This window comes from Leptodactylus fuscus, chromosome 3 (assembly GCF_031893055.1).
Source record: "Leptodactylus fuscus isolate aLepFus1 chromosome 3, aLepFus1.hap2, whole genome shotgun sequence".
Lineage (NCBI taxonomy): Eukaryota > Metazoa > Chordata > Amphibia > Anura > Leptodactylidae > Leptodactylus > Leptodactylus fuscus.
Genome location: NC_134267.1, coordinates 143,289,858 through 143,307,256, shown reverse-complemented (window position 1 = coordinate 143,307,256; position 17,399 = coordinate 143,289,858). Strand labels below are relative to the sequence as shown.

The 17,399-nt window shown below is 44.2% G+C and overlaps 1 protein-coding gene across 3 annotated transcripts in view; it reads left to right on the top strand.

Annotated features, from left to right (window-relative positions):
- The first annotated feature begins 10,885 nt into the window (after positions 1-10,885).
- Positions 10,886-17,399, top strand: part of DVL3 (dishevelled segment polarity protein 3) — a 49,820-nt gene continuing 43,306 nt past the window's right edge. For all 3 annotated transcript variants that reach the window (XM_075268461.1, XM_075268460.1, XM_075268462.1), the window contains exon 1: positions 10,886-11,511. In XM_075268461.1, coding sequence (XP_075124562.1) covers positions 11,351-11,511 — 161 coding nt within the window. In that variant the 5' untranslated portion in view covers positions 10,886-11,350. The remainder of the gene's footprint in view (positions 11,512-17,399) is intronic.

Genomic DNA, 17,399 nt, shown 5'->3' with positions numbered 1-17,399 from the left:
AAGCACAAGAGTGCTTCCTGAAAGTTAATGTACAAAGTGAAAATTGAAATTTTTAAAGAAATATGCCATTTTCGTGCCCAAAACGTTGCAACCAGTTTGTGTCATCAGAAACATACACTCATAAAACTATTAAGTGGGCTGTCTCTGAAAGAAATTGTGTATGTGGGTGTAAATTTCTGCTTGGGCACACAGCAGGGCTTAGAATGAAAGGAGCGCTGCATTTATTGCCTTTTGGAGTACAGATTTGGAGGAATTTTCTGGACACCATGTTTTTGCAGAGCTCTGGAGATGCCAGTAAATTTGAATTCCCTAAGAGGTAACCTCATTTTGTCGGGGCATTTTTAAAGGCTCTATAAATGTGACACAGCATCCAAAAACCACCAATCTAAGTCAGTGATCCAAAACACATAGCTCTCCTTGACATCTGCACCCTGCTGTGTACCCAAACGACCGTTTTATGCCCACATGTAGGACACCGTTGTATCTGGGATAACGTACTCAATAGAGATGAGCGAATCGTATTCAAATCTATTCGTCGAATACCTCCGCTCCCATAGGAATGTATGTATGCGACCGAATCCCAAGGGGTTAAGCGCCGGCCACTTACATGCATTCCTCTGGATCGAGGTATTCAAATCTATTATTCGAATCAACACTAGTACTTGACAGTGCCATATATGGATATAAACTGCTTTTGGGCACAGAAGGGAAGGTGTGCTATTTTGGAGCACAGTTTGGTTTTTAGACATCATGCCACTTTTGCAAAGCCCCTGAATTGGCAGTAAAGTAAAAACCTGCAGACATAACCCCACTTTGGAAATCACACCCCTCATGGGATTTATCAAGTGGGGTAGCGAGCATTTTTACCCTTGAGTGTTGCATTTATTTAATTTCCAAATTTGAATACGCAGCTGATAATGAATAGTGAAAGCTTCAATTACTCCATAGATACACCATTTCAGTGCTTGATACGTTGCGCCCAGCTTGTGTCAGCAGAGACACACACTCCAAAAACTGTTAAGCAGGTATCCTGGGCACAACAGCTTTTGGAGCTTTCATCTCTGATACAAGCCAGGCATAACATATTATGCACTGAAATGAAGTATTCCTGAAAAAAATTGTCACTTTCACCATCAGCTGCGTATTCATTTCTTGAAAATTAATTCAACACTTGGTGGTTAAACATGCTCACTGTACCCCTTGTGGGGGGAGGTAGGCTCAGTGGTAGCAGCAGTGGACGCACACAGTCAGAGACAGACACCAAAATCAGGTTCAACAGGTTTTTTAGCATTTGTGTTTATTTTGCAAAAAGAAACTGGCAGAAAAATAAACAAGCCTTAGCTTCAGGCAAAAACAGTAACAAAAATCCTGCTCGTCTGAGCGGCTAACTAAATAAAGGTACTCTAACTGTACTTGCTTCAGCCACACAGTAAAAACAAAACAGAAACTATGGTTCACACTGGTCTCTCACCAGATGTCAGGGTGTTGGGACAGAACCTAGCTCCTGCACTCTCCCCCAGGATGGAAGTCTTGACCGGCTTTATAGGCTTTTAATGAGGTCCAGCTCCCACCTGCGCTTGAAAGCTCCTTCCTGCTGTAAGATAAGAAGTGGTTAAGTGGAAGGCTATCTCACAGGTGAGGTTTTGCTACAGCTATGTATTGACCTCACTCACCATACATAAGAGGAATCTGGGGAGAATTTTTGTATCCTTCCAGGACTTTGGGTCCATTCACACGGAGGAAAATGGTGAGGAATTTGGTGTGGAATTGCAGTGCTGAAAAAAGAGCCTCCCATTGAATTCAGTGGGTTCCTTTAGCAGAAAAAGGAACCCATTGAAATCAATGAGTGGCTTTTTTTTCAGCGCTGAAATTCCACACCAAATTCCTCACCATTTTCCTCCGTGTGAATGGACCCTTTACCTGGCACTTTCTCACACCCTGGATAAAATCCTTCAGTGGTGTAGTTTGGAGTTAGGAGATTCCAGTTTACTGGTGTAGCTCTGAAAAAGTGTCATGACGTCCAAAAACTGTCTAAATCTGTGCGCCAAAACCCAAACAGCAGTTTATACCCACATATTACATTAAGTACGTTATCCTGAGTACACCAGCATCATACATGTGGGCAAAAAATGCAGTTTGGCTACACAGCAGGGCTCAAGAGGGAACGAGCGCTATGTGACTTTTGAAGTGTATATTTAGATACACTGGTATCTGGACGCCATGGCATGTTCACAGAGCTTCCAAAATACCAGTAAAGTGGAATTCCTTAAGAAGTGACCCAATTTTGAAGAGTTCACCCCTCACAGAATTTATCATGGCTGAGTGCATACAGGCTTTTTTGGTCCGAAACCTGAAGTGGAGGCCGCCTCAGGTTCGGGACCGAAAAACAGGTAGCCACGACTGGATGCCTGTGCACCACGCACTCCACTCCGGATTAGTCCCAATGAATGGGCCTAGTCGGGAGGAGGGAGTGTCTTCAGGCAGATTCGTGAGGTGAATCGGCCTGAAGAATGAGCATGTCTGTTCTTTTTTCCGGGAGCCGTATGTTCCGGACCTGACTGGCTCCCATTGATTTCAATGGGAGCCATCTTTTTGGTCAGGATTTTGAGGTGAATACAGCCTCAAAATCCTAAACCAAAACACCCCGTGTGAACTCAGCCTTAGTATCCCAGACGTGAATGCCGGGGAACCGTAAATAGTAAATATGTAAGCTGTGCAGAGTACATTGGGAACACCAAATTCCCTACTATTTCCCCAGTAGCTCTTCTGATTGCGGTGGAGGGGGGGGGGGGTTACTCTGGGGGTCACTTCTAGTGTTTTTTCCTTCATAAGCTGTAAATCTGGGGTGTACCCTGATATACTCTGATATATTACTATTATGATCGGTGCCAACACTGATTGCAGCTGTTAACACGTAAAATGCCATAGTCAAAAGCGACCACAGCATCTGAAGTGCGATTGGTTGCCATTAGAGTAGAGTTGAGCTGATCTTGAGATTTCAGGATAATTTTTAAAATCCGATTTCTGATCATTTTCCATTTGAACCCGATCCCAATGCAACTCAATGGGATTTTTTTAAAATAATCGGAGATCAGATTTTAAAAACGATCCTATTCACTACACAGCGTGGAATCCAGAAATTGAACGCTTTAATTTTTAGACTCCACGCTGTGTAGTGATTAAAAAATCCCCCGGCTACTTAAGTCCCCCCTGCTGTCCACTTACCTGCACAGCAGTGTTCGGGAGTATTTAAAATACAACTAATTAAAATAGTATTTAAAATACTTGTCAGGTATTTGAATTTTGTAATTAAAATACTTTTTTTATTCAGTATTTGTAATTAAAATACTTTTAGGAAGTATTATATGTATTTTAATTACTGTCTGAATTCAAAACAAATGTTGTAATTTAAATAACCCGCTTCACCGCACTTAAAAAAAACAAACAAACAACAAAGGCATTCAATGAATTTGGTGAAGAAAATCCATGGTGTTCTGATTTCTGTGCCTCTGAAGATGTCGATTCAGAAGATGAAGATAGTGGCCATGTTGAGGATGACGACTTACAAAGGCTGGACATTAACAAAATTCTTCAGCATGAAGAAATGGACAATAACAGCACCAACGATGCCCTGGATGGAGGTGACGCCATTATCCTGCCTCAGCACTTAAGGTCCTTGAACTTGCTTGCCACAACCGACGTCAAGAACGCTTTTACAAGCACTACAGGATCGGGTCAGTACAAAAAACTGTACTGGTCCACTTTTGCCAAATGCACGAAACTCTGGAATTTGGCATCTCGCTGTACCAAGACCTCAGACTTCATAAACTCCGTCACTGGATTTTCCCTAAAACCACCCGGTTAGACGAGATGGAACTCTACGTACGACTCTGTCTGTCGTTTGATTTCTGAAAGCATGGAGCCCAAATTACACGAAATAACGACAGCCTTGAAACTTCCAGCCTTCAAGCCCTGTGAATTGGAGTTGCTACATCAGTATAAATCCATTATGGAGCCAGTTGCAAGGGGTTTGGACCTATTACAATCAGAAAAGGAGTCGTTCCTGGGGCTGCTCATGCCAACCATCTTGCAAATTCAGAAGAAATTGCTCGCACAAAAAAACAAAACATACTCAAAGCGAATTTCTAGTCAAAGCATTACTTTCGAATTTGAACACGCACTTCTCGCAATTTCTTACGTTCAACGATGACAGTCGTTCAAATTGAAATGGATTCCAGAAGAACATCGGGACTGGGCAAGGGATTGCTTTATTGCAGACGTGCAACGATTGGAGGCCGAAAGAAACGAAGACAAAGGACAAAAACAACGTGAGGAATGTGAAGATTATGGAAATCCAAAGAAAAAACAATGCGAAAACATCAATTCATCACCGTTCTTCGACGTCAGTGATTCGGACGATGGAAACTCCTCTGACAGTGGACCACAAGGACCTGGGCCAGTCGCGAAGCTCGAGTGCCTCAGATATTTAGAGGAGAAAACAAACAGTCAAATTCACGTTCTGAACAAATTCCCTCACATCAAATATACATTTATTTGACTAAACAGTGCATTACCCTCATCGGCTCCAGTCGAACGCTTATTTTCTCGAGCGGGAATAATTCACCAAGAAGAAACCGCCTGTTGGACAAAACATTTGAAATCCTTGAGTAACAGAGATAGAACCATGGTCAGAGCACGAGATAGGCCCAATATCTGCATCTGCCAAAAGTCGGAGAGTCAGCGTGTTACCAAGGAAATAATCTATCCTTGTATGTGTCTTATGAAGATGGGAATAGAAAGAATAGGAGCAAGCAGTAGGGTTATTGACCCTCCAGAGGTCATAAAGAGCTGTGGATTGAACGAGTCGTCGGAACTCTCGGGCAAGGCGCAACTGAGAAGCACCCAAGGGGGCGTCCCCAAGAGTCAGACGGTCCACCTGCTCAGAAAAGATCATATTAAAAACTCCTCCCAAGAGGAGTGCCGCACCCGAGAAGTCTGAGAGGTATTGGGGGCATATATATTACAAAGAACAATGGGACGCCCATGGAGCAGGCCTTCTAATATAATAAAGCGCCCATGGGGATCTAAATGCGAGGCTTTAACAGATATGGGGCAGGACCTAGACAACAAGATAGCCATCCCACCCTTTCTACGACTATCAAATGCTGAGTAAGCCACAGGGTACAGATGGCGGGCAAAGTTGAAAGAGCCCGTCTGGTCGAAGTGTGTCTCCTATAAGAAGGCCACATCCACCCTGAGGGACTTAAGGTCAGGGAGGACCATACGTCATTTCACATTGGAGCCCAGACCCTTCACATTTAAAGTAATACAGTTAGCCATTGGAGAGCAGCAAAAATACGACAGCAAATGGAAAATAATAAAGAGCACAGAAGGGTCTCACCCAATATAAGATCACCAGTGCAAAAACCAGTCGAAGGAGGTCTGAGGGATATGCCAAATACCACCACAGCGGGCGTCCTAGGGCACTACACCTGCAAAGAGAAAAACACAGGAAGGACACAAGAGGACAGGGATCAAACAGGGGGACATAAAACAAACAAGAATAATAAAAAACACAGAATACTATCATAATGGTCAGGGCTAATTCCCCCAACCAGGGCTAGTAGAGCGCCCTAAGCGGGTGCAATCTAATACACCCAACGAGGCCAAACTAATGCCTCACAGCTAGGCCAAGCCCTATAAAAGGGAGTAGGAGGGCGGGCAATACACCGCCAAGAGGCCAGAAATAAAAGAAAAAAGGAATCACAATACTTGCAAGAAGAGGGGGGGTGAGAGTAGAAAAACAGGAACTCACACCCCACTCCACCCGCCAGGTAAACAATAACTCAATGAAAGAACTGATACAGGACCAACCAGTATAAGCACATAAAAGACAGAAAAAGGTGTAGGCATCCTCAAGGGAGGAGGGACAAACAATCATACAAGTCAGGTAGGCGGTGGGACCGCCTGCTGATTTCCAGAAACGGAATGGATTCGTGGAGACTGTTGGGCATGACGTCTAGGTGGCACCACAGTCCACACTGGTGGAGGAGGAGGAGGTGGAGCCACTAATTCCCAATTAGGTAAATCCGGCGGAATCAAATCCAAAGTCTCACAGAATGAAGGCAAATCAGTGTGGCCTTGGAGTGTAGCAGAGCGGCCAATTCTCCGGGCAGTAAGAGCAAAAGGGAAACCCCAGCGGTAAGGTATTTGACTGTCTCTTAGCAATTGAAGGAAGGGGCGTAGATTCCTCCTATTTTGCAGGGTAATCCAGGAGAGATCCTGGTAGATCTGTATTTTAGTCCTGTCAAAATCCCTGAGATTTCGGGTTTCAGACAAAATGGCTTCTTTCGTAGTGAAATCATGCAGGCAACAGATAACATCCCTAGGAGAGGGACCCACACCTTTGGGATGCAAAGCACGATGCGCCCTATCAAGCTTGTTTTTATGAGTTGGAGGTTCCTCTAGGATAGCATTAAACATCCCCTCCAGAGTAGCATGTAGATCCTCAGCCTGGGTGGCCTCAGGTAGGCCTTTAATTTGGATATTATTGCGTCTTCCCTTATTATCCAGATTTTCCAGGTGTCGCTGCATGTCCTGGATTACTTGGCACTGAGAGGAAGCAAAGTCCTGCAACTGAGAAACCGAAGAGTGGGTCTGATCATGGTCAGTCTCAAGGGTCTCAACCCTATTAGAAATGCCTTGGAGATCCTGCCATAATGTAGAAATTTCAGCACGTATTTCAGCCCGACAGGCAGTCTTTACTTCTGAAACAAGAGCATAAAAGTCCTCCCTGGAGGGTAAATTAGCAAGCAATTGATGCCATGGGACTGAGGCCAAGGGTTCAGGAGGGACATTCTCACTATGTAAGCCAGGCAGAGGCGTAGGGGGAGACAGGGAGGGAGATTGCATAGCATATGGAGACAAGGATGGAGTATCTCCTATACCAGCATCAGTAACATCTGGCAAGGCCACTTGATGGGACACTGGAGGCCCAGGAGGGGGACACTGTACTCCCTGAGGAGGGATATCCATTTTTCCCCATGCAGAGGCAGAGGCTCCCAGAGGATGTGAGGGAGAGCCTCTAGTGAGCTGCAGGACAGGCAGCTTGGATCCCATCAGGGAAGACAGTCCAGAGCTAGCAGCGGAGCTTAGGGAAGATGGCTTCCCACTCATATTGCAGTCCAGCAGAGGGGGAGCACTCACCGGAGGAGACTGTTGGAGGGGTGAGGAAGTCGGCGCAGATATTGGTGGCAGCGGGGATTACAACACAGGAGGTGCTCGAGAGGCTTCAGGCTCCAGCGGAGGTGTCCCAGTCACAGGCGACGCAGCGCCGTCAGTCTGGAAAGAGCGCTGAGGCCTGCTATCCGGGGCCGGCAGGCCGGGCAAGATGGCCGCTGCCTCGTTGTAGGCCTCAGTGTGGATGGAGCTGGGTGGAGGTATCCCCGCAAGGACGCCTGACCGGAGGAGCAGAGGAGGCACCAGGGACAGACCTGAGCAGTTTCCTCCCCATAGGAGCCAGCAGGAGAGCGGTTGGTCCAGGTAAGCCGGCGGAGAGAGCAGGAGCTGTGGATTATGCGTCTGCTTCCATGCAGGTGCAGGCCACGCCCCCCCTAAATGGGTTTTTAAAGGTGACTGCTGGTGTCCATATGAAGCCTCTAAGCCTGGAAACCATTTTTTTTGCACGGACACAAAGTCCTGCATGTACAAATGTGTTTGTGCAAAAAAGTTTTAAAGCTGACTGCCAGCAAGCCGTTCCCTGTCCAGTTTCCCCGGGGTTTAGAACGGAAACCCTGGGACAGCCTGTGGCAGTAGTGTGAACACCCCCTTACTGCTGTAGAAACCCTGTTACTGCCTCTTTGATTGCTTTATCATCAGGAAATCGTTAACCACACAGAAATTTCTTCAGGTCTGGACTGTAGGGTGGACGATTAAGCTTAAAGAGTTTGTCAGGGATAAAAAGGAATTTTTACCCTAAATTAACACCCCCCCCTCCACTTTATAATTCACTTTTATTAACAAAAGTTAATATGTACCCTGATCGCAGCAGATCTTTATAGTATCCTGTGACTCTCCGTCTCGCTGCTTCCAGAGACAGGGGTCACATACTATATACCTCCTTTCTATTCTCCCGGTTCCAGCCCTCCACTCCCGTTTCCTTGCTTCCTGTCCCCTCCCCTCACTACACTGCTCCTGTCTCCAGCCCTGCCCTCACTACACCAGACCCAGCATACTTACCTTTCCTTCCTGCCATCTCCTCTTGGTTGCGTCATCAGTGACGCACGCGCAACGAACTATTACGCATGTGTGAGCCAGTTAGCTAGGGAAAAAAAAGGAGGGGGCGTGTGAGAGGGAGGTGTGGTTAGGGATAGCTAGTATTATAAAGCTGAGTTCACACTGAGTTTTTTTGTCCGGATTTTGACGAGGAATCCGCCTCAGAATCCAGCTCCAAAAAACGCCTCCCATTGACTTTAATTGGAGCCATTCACTTCTTTTTTCCACTAGCGTTTTTTTCCCGCTTGCGGAAAAAAGAGGCAAGCTGCCCTATCTTGCCGTCTGCGGCGTGACACTCCCTCCCTACTAGGCCCACTCATTTTGGCCTAATCTGGAGTGGAATGCCGCGACTGGATGTCGGTGCCCTGCACCGGCATCCAGTTGTGGCTAGCCGTGGGAGATATTTTTTGGAGCTGGATTCTGAGGCGGTTTCCTGCATCATAATCCGGTCCAAAAACTCTGTGTGAGCTTTCCCTAATGATGGCTGCTGAGGGTATAGTTGGTGGGCAAGCTAAGGAAACCGGGAGGGGGAGTGTGGGAGGAAGGGGTTCAGTTAGTGAGAAAGGGAGTCGAAGTGAGGCATCCTGGAACTTGTAGACAGCTTGAGACTTGTAGGACACAGAGAAGAGTAGGTTAAGGATGTAAACAAACACAGAGGATGATATGTGCTGAGAACCCCAAAAATCACTCTGAACACTGCTAAAGGTATTTGGCATTTATTAACCCATTAATAGCACTAACAGACCTTTTTTGTAAAATTATTTTTTGCCCGGAAAAACCCCATTAATGAAACCACATTCCTTGATAGCAGCTTGAGACTTGTGAGCTGGCACAGTGTCATGAAGCAGTAACAAACCTGCTGACAACTTCCTATGGTGTTTCTGATTTTTACTTACAATGCCTTCATTTTTGAAGCATATGTGTCTCCAGTAGTTGATTTCTTGTGTGGCATGAATTCTAGTAATAAAACACCTTTTATATTCCCAAAAAAACTGTTACCATGACTTTTCCAAATGCACCTGTCGTGCTTCCATTGTATGGACTCTTGTTTGGTCTCAGGATTATGGTAGCGGACCCTTGTTTCAGCACCTGTAACAACCTGGATTTTGTCTAAGCATGTCTAAATTCCTGGCGACTTCTTTTTTGAGCTCAGCATCATCATTCTTGGCATCTACCGAGAAGTGACCTTGGACATCATCATAACATGATAAATGATGCTGGAAACTGTGCCAACTAAAATGCCTCATACATAAGCTATAACACTGACTTGACCCGACAATCTTCCAAAATCATGGCATCCACTTTATGGTACATATGCTCTGCTTCAAAAGGTCATCTTGAATGGGGTCTTAGTTAATTCCCTATTGCATTTTAACTGCTTGGCCCAAAACTTTACTTGGTAGTTGGAAGGCGCATCCTCAACTATATACAGCATCATCCTTTCATGGATTTATTTAGACTTTGTTTCTTCCGTAAAGAATTGAATTATGGAACGACGCTCCAAATCCCTCATTCTCTTTGTAGACCCGCATTGTACAGTACTTGTTGTCCTGTAACTTCCAGTGCTTTCATCAGACTGAACTGCTATTGTGTGGGTTATGTGTATAGACATGTCTCAGCCTGCACAGTGAAGCTCAGCTTTCTATCTCTGACAAAACATACTGAAAACATACTCATATAATGGACTATGACATAGTGACTTCTATGCACACAGCTGAGTTCAGTAAAGGTACTACGGCCCATACATGGACCATTTTCAATGGACGGGACTAGGTTGTGTGCATGTGCCCTTAATGAATAGAGTTGCATTGCAACCTTGAGCGTGTTGAGACGGTGCCTTCCAGTCGCAAAAAAAGTTGAAGGTTGCAATGGAACTCCATTCACTAACATAAATGAAGGAGTCACCATGGGCAATACTGCGATCATTGGTTGTAACCACAGACACCTTGGACCCTAGTCTCGGAGATCTGACTGAAAAAGTGAACAGGATGCAAGCTGAAAAAAAATCTACCTCCCATTGAAATGAGTGAGAAGCCGATTTCAGACACAATCTGCCTCAAAATCAGCAGCGATTTCCTCAGTGTGAACATACCCTTGTGATTTACACCTGGTGTTGGAATAATCAATAAACCTGCACATGGCATGAGCCTCATGGTTTTTTGTTTTGCCTTCCTCTGGATCAACACTGTAGGGATTGTAGGGTTATAGGTTGGACTTGATGGACTAATGTCTTTATCCAACCATATCTTCTATGTAACATGATCATGATGGTACAGGCAAGTTGGCTGGCAATATGGTGGTGTGGCCTAGCCAATAAATGGAGAGGCATGCCCTAAAGAACACCTTTCTTTTTGTCTCAAATTTGAAGATTTTACATTCTGTTTTTGCTCCGTACCGTTACTAACAAATTACAAAGGAAAACCATTTTAATGTGTATGCCTAGTCTTGCAGCCAAGCACACAGCACATATCACTTTCCGGCACTCCACCCTGCCAGTCCTTTACTACATCCTCGCAGTAATTAGCTAAAGGGCGGATATCCGGCGCCACAGCAGGTCACCTGATTAGGGGCGTGGTTGGAGGTCGCTGGTCGCATCTGCGGCGCATGCGCAGGAAGCAGCTGGCTCTGTACTCTTTTACGCATGCTCAAATTTCAAGAGACGGACACCGAGTGACAGAAACAGACCGAGAAACCGGCCGGGAACTGGCACTGGAGGAGTACGCACAGGCCCGACCGCACATATAGGCAACCGCGAAATCACCGGAGTGCGTCCGAAGCGTGTTGTTGTCGGAAGAGCCAGCCTGGATAGCTCAGTGTGGGACAAGGGCTGACAGGCCACACACAAAACTGTTTATTAGTGTCCCCCACCCCCTCACACTGTCTGCAGCCGGCGGCACTCGCTGCTTACCGCATTTTCCTGACATCTGCTCCTCCATACATTGTGTGTCATCAGGTCACCGCGGATCCTCTGTATTCCTATGGCCTCCCTTGCATGACAGCCACTGGGGCTGGGCCCCTATTCACACCTGGCTAAAGTACTGTTCTCCTGTGCTCTTCCCACCCCAGCAACATCATCATGGGGGAGACCAAGGTTATCTACCATCTGGATGAGCAGGAGACCCCGTATTTAGTCAAGTTACCGGTGCCATCTGATCGAGTGACACTCGGAGATTTCAAGGGGGTGCTCAACAAACCCAACTACAAGTTCTTCTTCAAGTCTATGGACGATGATTTTGGGTGAGTGTTTTGTGGAAGACTTTACTAGAGTTGGAGTTCTCTGCTGGATCTATACACATGGTGTATGTAGGTTGTGCTCTGTTTGTGTATGGCATGTATAGGTTGTGTGCTGGCGTATGTTTGTGTATGACATATATAGGGTGAGCTCTGTCATATGTTCGTGTACGGCATATATAGGTTGTGTGCTGGCGTATGTTTGTGTACAACATATATAGGGTGAGCTCTGTCCTATGTCTGTGTGCAGTATATATAGGTTGTGTGTTTCCGTATATTCACATCATCACATATAGTTTGTTCTCTACCCTATGATGTATATAGGTTGTATGTTTCCTTATCTTTGTGTATGGCATGTGTAGGTATTGTCACTACTTGTGTGCATGGTATAAAATTTCAGCACCAGCGTTAGGTGCTGAAGCACTCTCCTATAGGCTTCAGTGGAACAGCACCTCAGTACTAAAACCCACTGTTCCACTTTGTATGGCGAGTGAGCAGTGAGATTATCGGGAGCTGCACTGTCCTGGAACAGCTGATCTGCATGGATTCTGGTCATTGGACTCCTGCAGATCTGCTATTGAAAGCCTACCCTAAGGGTCTATGTGATCATTACCCCCCATATGCAGTCCCATATACTGATTTTGAAACCGTGGCAAGAAAGTATATACTCTCTCTCCACACACACACTTCAGGTGTTAAATCTGCACGAAGGAAAATCTGTTGTGTGAACTTTGGTGCGGTTTGCCATTCAAAACGATGGGAGGTAACGGCAAGTGTTTTTTCTATGCCAATTGTGAAACAAAAAACACATTAAAATCAGTGTGTGAATATGCCCTTATTTATAAACGCCATCGCCTAAGGTTTCCTTGCTTATATTTACATGTGTAATGACATCCATGGGAGTGATACATTTGGATTGAATATGCATGCTATTGTTATTTCTAGTCTTCAGGGATCCATTGATGTGTAGGACAAGCTGCTGCTCAAAAAATGAGTCCAGACACTCTTCTTGGTGGACATGAGTCATTGTTCTGTAGGATTAGGGAAGAATAACATAGCTGTGATTCTCTGTGTAGACGCATGAGTTGTCACTATGTGTCTGATATTACACAGTCATTATATAAGCTGTTGTGATGTCATCAGCCGGCTGTGGACGGGCATAATGTAAGCCCGGCATCACTGAATACAATGGCTCGGCTCGAGGACTGTTTGTTTCTTCCATACCTCCTTGAAGCTCTGCCCAGGCCCTTTGTCTGCCGGAGAGTGAGCAGAGCCACAGAAGCTAACATTGCTGTGACAGGGAAGAGTTTAGAAAAAGTAACTAAGTCTTCCTGCCAAATGTAAACAGTGGCAAAGGTTAGGCATTGACTGCTATAGGTGCCTATGCTATTTATAAGAGGGCTTTGCAGGAGTGGCCGACATGCAACAGAATTTTGTGGTTATGGAGTTAAGACTGCGCTAGCTCACATAACATCCACAGCTGGCATTATGATAACTTGTCGCAAAGAAATAAGTGAATTTTGTAACTGTCCTCATTGAACGAGAGTGAACCTGATCTATTCTCAGATGTAAAGACACAATCGCCCGGGAAGTGATGCTTTCCTTGTGTTATATTTCATAGATGGTATGGATCATGTTTCTAGCATTCTTTACTTTGCTCTATGAAAGGATGTTTTTTATTTGTATTCCCTCTTATTATTTTATTTATTTTTTCAAAAGTGGTAGTATGGACGCTTGGAGCCTGTCCGGAGCTGTAGGTAGCTCCTCAATACTGCTTTGAGGATTAAAGAGTTACTAGCACATGATGCTGTCACTTACCAAGTATACAATGCGCTACAGTAGCAGAAGAGAATTAGTCACATTAATGGTAGTTTTATTGTGACATGATACATTGCATTGACATGTTGTCTGTGCACATTTATCTTCACACATTCTGCTTCAATATTAATTTTAATGATGTATGCTGGTGAAAGGCCGGAAATCTTATGGAAAAAAGTTGCATGTTAGTCTTTGAACCGCCATCACAGATGTTGTGAAAAAATGTGGATTAAAAGGTCCCATATGAATACTTTTTACTTCCAGGAAAATATCTCTGTGTGTTTTTTTTTTGTTTTTTTTTTTTCGTAACAGTTAAAAAAACAAAACAAAAAATAACATTTTGTACTTCTTTCTGGCGGTTTTACTATCCGCTGTTCAGATTTTGCGACATGTCAGAAAAACAGATATTACAGGTGTCTGCAGAGCATCGCTGCGAAATAGACAGCAGGGGAAACACAATATGGTTTTTGTTTTCTTTTTTTTCCCCCCCGAAGTCCTCAGAGTTTTCCTCTGCGGATTTTCTACCTATTTTCTACCTATATGGAAAATGCAAGCGTTGCCATAGGTATATTTGACATGCTACGACTTACAAAAACGTGAGTGTTCTTGAAATTGCAATATTTCTTAGCCAGAATTTTATCCACATTGCAGGCAATGTGAAATGCATCATTTCCACAATGTGGGACACTGGCCTTAAAACTGCTTTGTGAAATCTAAGTTTTCCATATATTCCTTTTAAATGATATAGTAGGCTTCGGCAATCCCTGTTGCTTCTTCCCTGTTATTTGGAGTGTAAAATGCCTGTTACACAGGGCGATGATGGCTAGATTTATCGGTCACACAAACATTTCATCCCAATTGTCTTGTCTAAACACGCTTGGCAATAAAGCACATATCTTTCATGGACTGCATCTTTTATGTGGACCTACTGAAAATGGATGACAGGTTTGTGGTATAACATTGGGCCCCTTCATACGGCGTAAGCGCTCGGCTCATTCCGAGCCGTACACGCGAGCGCTTCTAAACACTTCCCATTCACTTCAATGGGTGCGCGCGTAAAGTTGGCTTTACGCACGCTTCCATTGAAGTGAATGGGAAGTGTTTAGAAGCACTCGCGTGTACGGCTCGGAATGAGCCGAGCGCTTACGCCGTGTGAAGGGGCCCTAAGTCATGGATGAGGTCTTATCGGTGATCCTATACATGGTCAAAGACATTGGAAGAACAGAGGTTTCAATGAGTATACTGAATCTCCTTCCAGAAGATTTGTCAATCTGATCAGTCCCTTCTGCTCTATAACATGCTGCTTATGTTTTTAACAGCATTTTCCATGTGACCTGTTCCTTTTAAATAGGTTGTACCAAGGCATGACATAATCCCCTACCAATAAGAAAGGGAAATGGTTGATAGGAGTCTGACGGTTGGGACCCCACTGATTGTGAGAATGGAGCTCTTCTTCTCTAAAACTGATAGAGTGGATAGGCCGAGTATGCACCCTGCTGTTCCAGTCATTCTTTATGGGAACACCTGGAATGGCAGATCACTTTATTCTTTCTCTGGCACTCTGACAGAGAAGGAATGGTATAGCAGTGCATGCTCAGCTTACTCATTAGGAGACCCTAGCAATCATGATCTTACCCCCTCTCCTATTTATAAGGGATAGCTTGACACATATTTTGGCACAACCACTTTAAGATCTGACTGTCAAAAAATGTTAAACTATGAACCCTGACTTCTTTCCAAATGACTTTTCTACTGTATTACTGCCCTATCTGCTGGTATTGGTATCTGGGAAGCCATCACACTCAACAGTCCGTGCGCCTTGTATCACGACTACTAGTGACCAACAGCTCAGCAATATGCGCAGGACATCCTGAGGGTTACATGTTTCCTCTCATGGCAAGGCTTTAAAGTGACATTTTTCAGCAGGGTAATGCCCACCACATTCAGCAAGGGTTTCCCAAGAATGTCTCCATTAGCCTACAACAGTTCTTTAGCCTGGTCAGCAAATTTATCTTCAATTGAGCATTTATGGAACCAGCTGGGATGCCAACTTCAATATACGAGTGTGTGATTGGGAGCAAAAACGAAGACTAAAAGATTCTGTGACTTCCCATTTCCTCTAGAAGGACCATGGTCCATAGATACGCTGATCTAGAGTACACCCTATTTACTTGTATAGGATAGTTTTCTAGGTGTGCTCAGGGGTTATTTCGTGGCATGGGAGTAGATAAGCTGTGAAATCACATATAGTCTTATCTTAATATACACAATTGTTGTCATTGCCAGTGGGCTGATGAGTGAGGGGGCAGCTACAAAAAAATAAAACCCTCTTAGAGAAAATTTGAAGTCTCGGCAAATCGTATTGGCTAGTGGACAAATATTTGTGGAGTTTTTTTTTTAACCTGAGAGAATTTTAAAAACCGCACAAAAAATATTTAAGATGTTCAACATGAAAACTTGTTTAAAAAATAAAATATAATAATTTTCTGGCAAGGCTTTGCTTCTATGTGTTGAGCTCCAGTTGCCCCTTTGCTATATTGATGTACTTGATATTGTCGTTTGGGTTCACATGTGCATCGATACCTGTTTTTTGCGTCCTGTTATGAGAAACGAAGCTCCAGATTAATAGAGTTGTTGGATTCATCAAATGATGGGCAGAGGCAGCACCTCACCAAATTCACTGACTATAATGTTGGGGAGTCTGGCATGCTGCACTATTTTGTTTGGTATCATAGATGGAATCTGCAATGCAAGTTCCTAACAAAACCTTCTCTGCAGACGTGAGTGTAACTAGATGTGTATGTCCAAACAAACATTGCATGGCCTGTAGTGTGGTTTCTCTCATATAGTCTTTAGTATCTTTCCACTAGTGAGTAATTTCCTTTATAGTTTTGCATCATTTATAGACTGAACCAGGCACAATACACAAATATTTTTCAGTACTACAATAATAATGCCACTGTCTCATGATAGAAGTATTTGTCAGTAAAATAATGGAAAGGTTTCAGTCTTATATTATGTTTCTTTAAAGGACTATATTTGTGTGCGGAGTTGGACACAGAGAAACAGTTCTACAGTTTCAGCAGTCTCAAGCTGGCAGGAATTTGAGGCTGGCTCGAGGTCTTTTAACAAGCCCCCTCCCTACGCACATCCTTTAAGCGCTGTGCCAGACCATTTGAAGGTTTTGGGTAGAGGGAAGGACTGCAGATGTGAGACTTCTTCCGTTTAATACAGTAAAGCAGAGAGCACAAGGAATCATTTATATTTCTCTCACCCAATTTGTGACCACTAGAAGAAGACCTGGGAAGTAAAAATGTGCTGACTCATGAAAATACTTGGTACATGATATAGACTCTTCTTGAAAGGCTGCGGTTCCCTAGAGTCCCTCTTAAGTTAGGATACAATGGTAAGATTACCAAAGTGTGGTCTTTTAGGACTGCAGCCATAAAGACAGTTACAATTTTATGGTGACTAACAAGTACCTACAGAAAGCCGTAGCCTAATCGGAACACCAGACCAAGTCCAGCAGTAAATAAGCAGTGCCATTGTTGGCATACTTCCTCTGGTAGTCAAGCTGGTCACATGACTGAGGAAACCAGCATTTGGGGGAATACAGCCCCACATGCAGTGCCCAGGATCTCTTAACTGAATGTTGTCTAGGCCCCCCTTCTTTGAATGCCATATATGAATTGCTGTGAGACTTTAGCCACCCTACCTTACACAAGGGATAGTTGCACAGGAAGCCCATTACCCATTTAGGGCGTATTTACTCATAGCAGATACACTGCAGATCCAGATGGAAAATCTACAGTGTATTAAAATAGCAGCAAAGTGGATGGGATTCTTGCCAAATCTCATCCATACACCGGGGAGACAAGTCCACATGGAAATTGCCATGCAATACAACTTTTAAGTTTGCAGCAGGTCAGTTCTTTCTGTGTGTTTTCACAATACAAGGAGTGTCCTAACACATATATTACATGTGGATTTTGCTGGAATTATGCGTCAAAATTCTCAACAGCTTATTTTAGTCCTATCCATGTTCATACTATGAAATCTGCAGTAGAAAAGCTGAT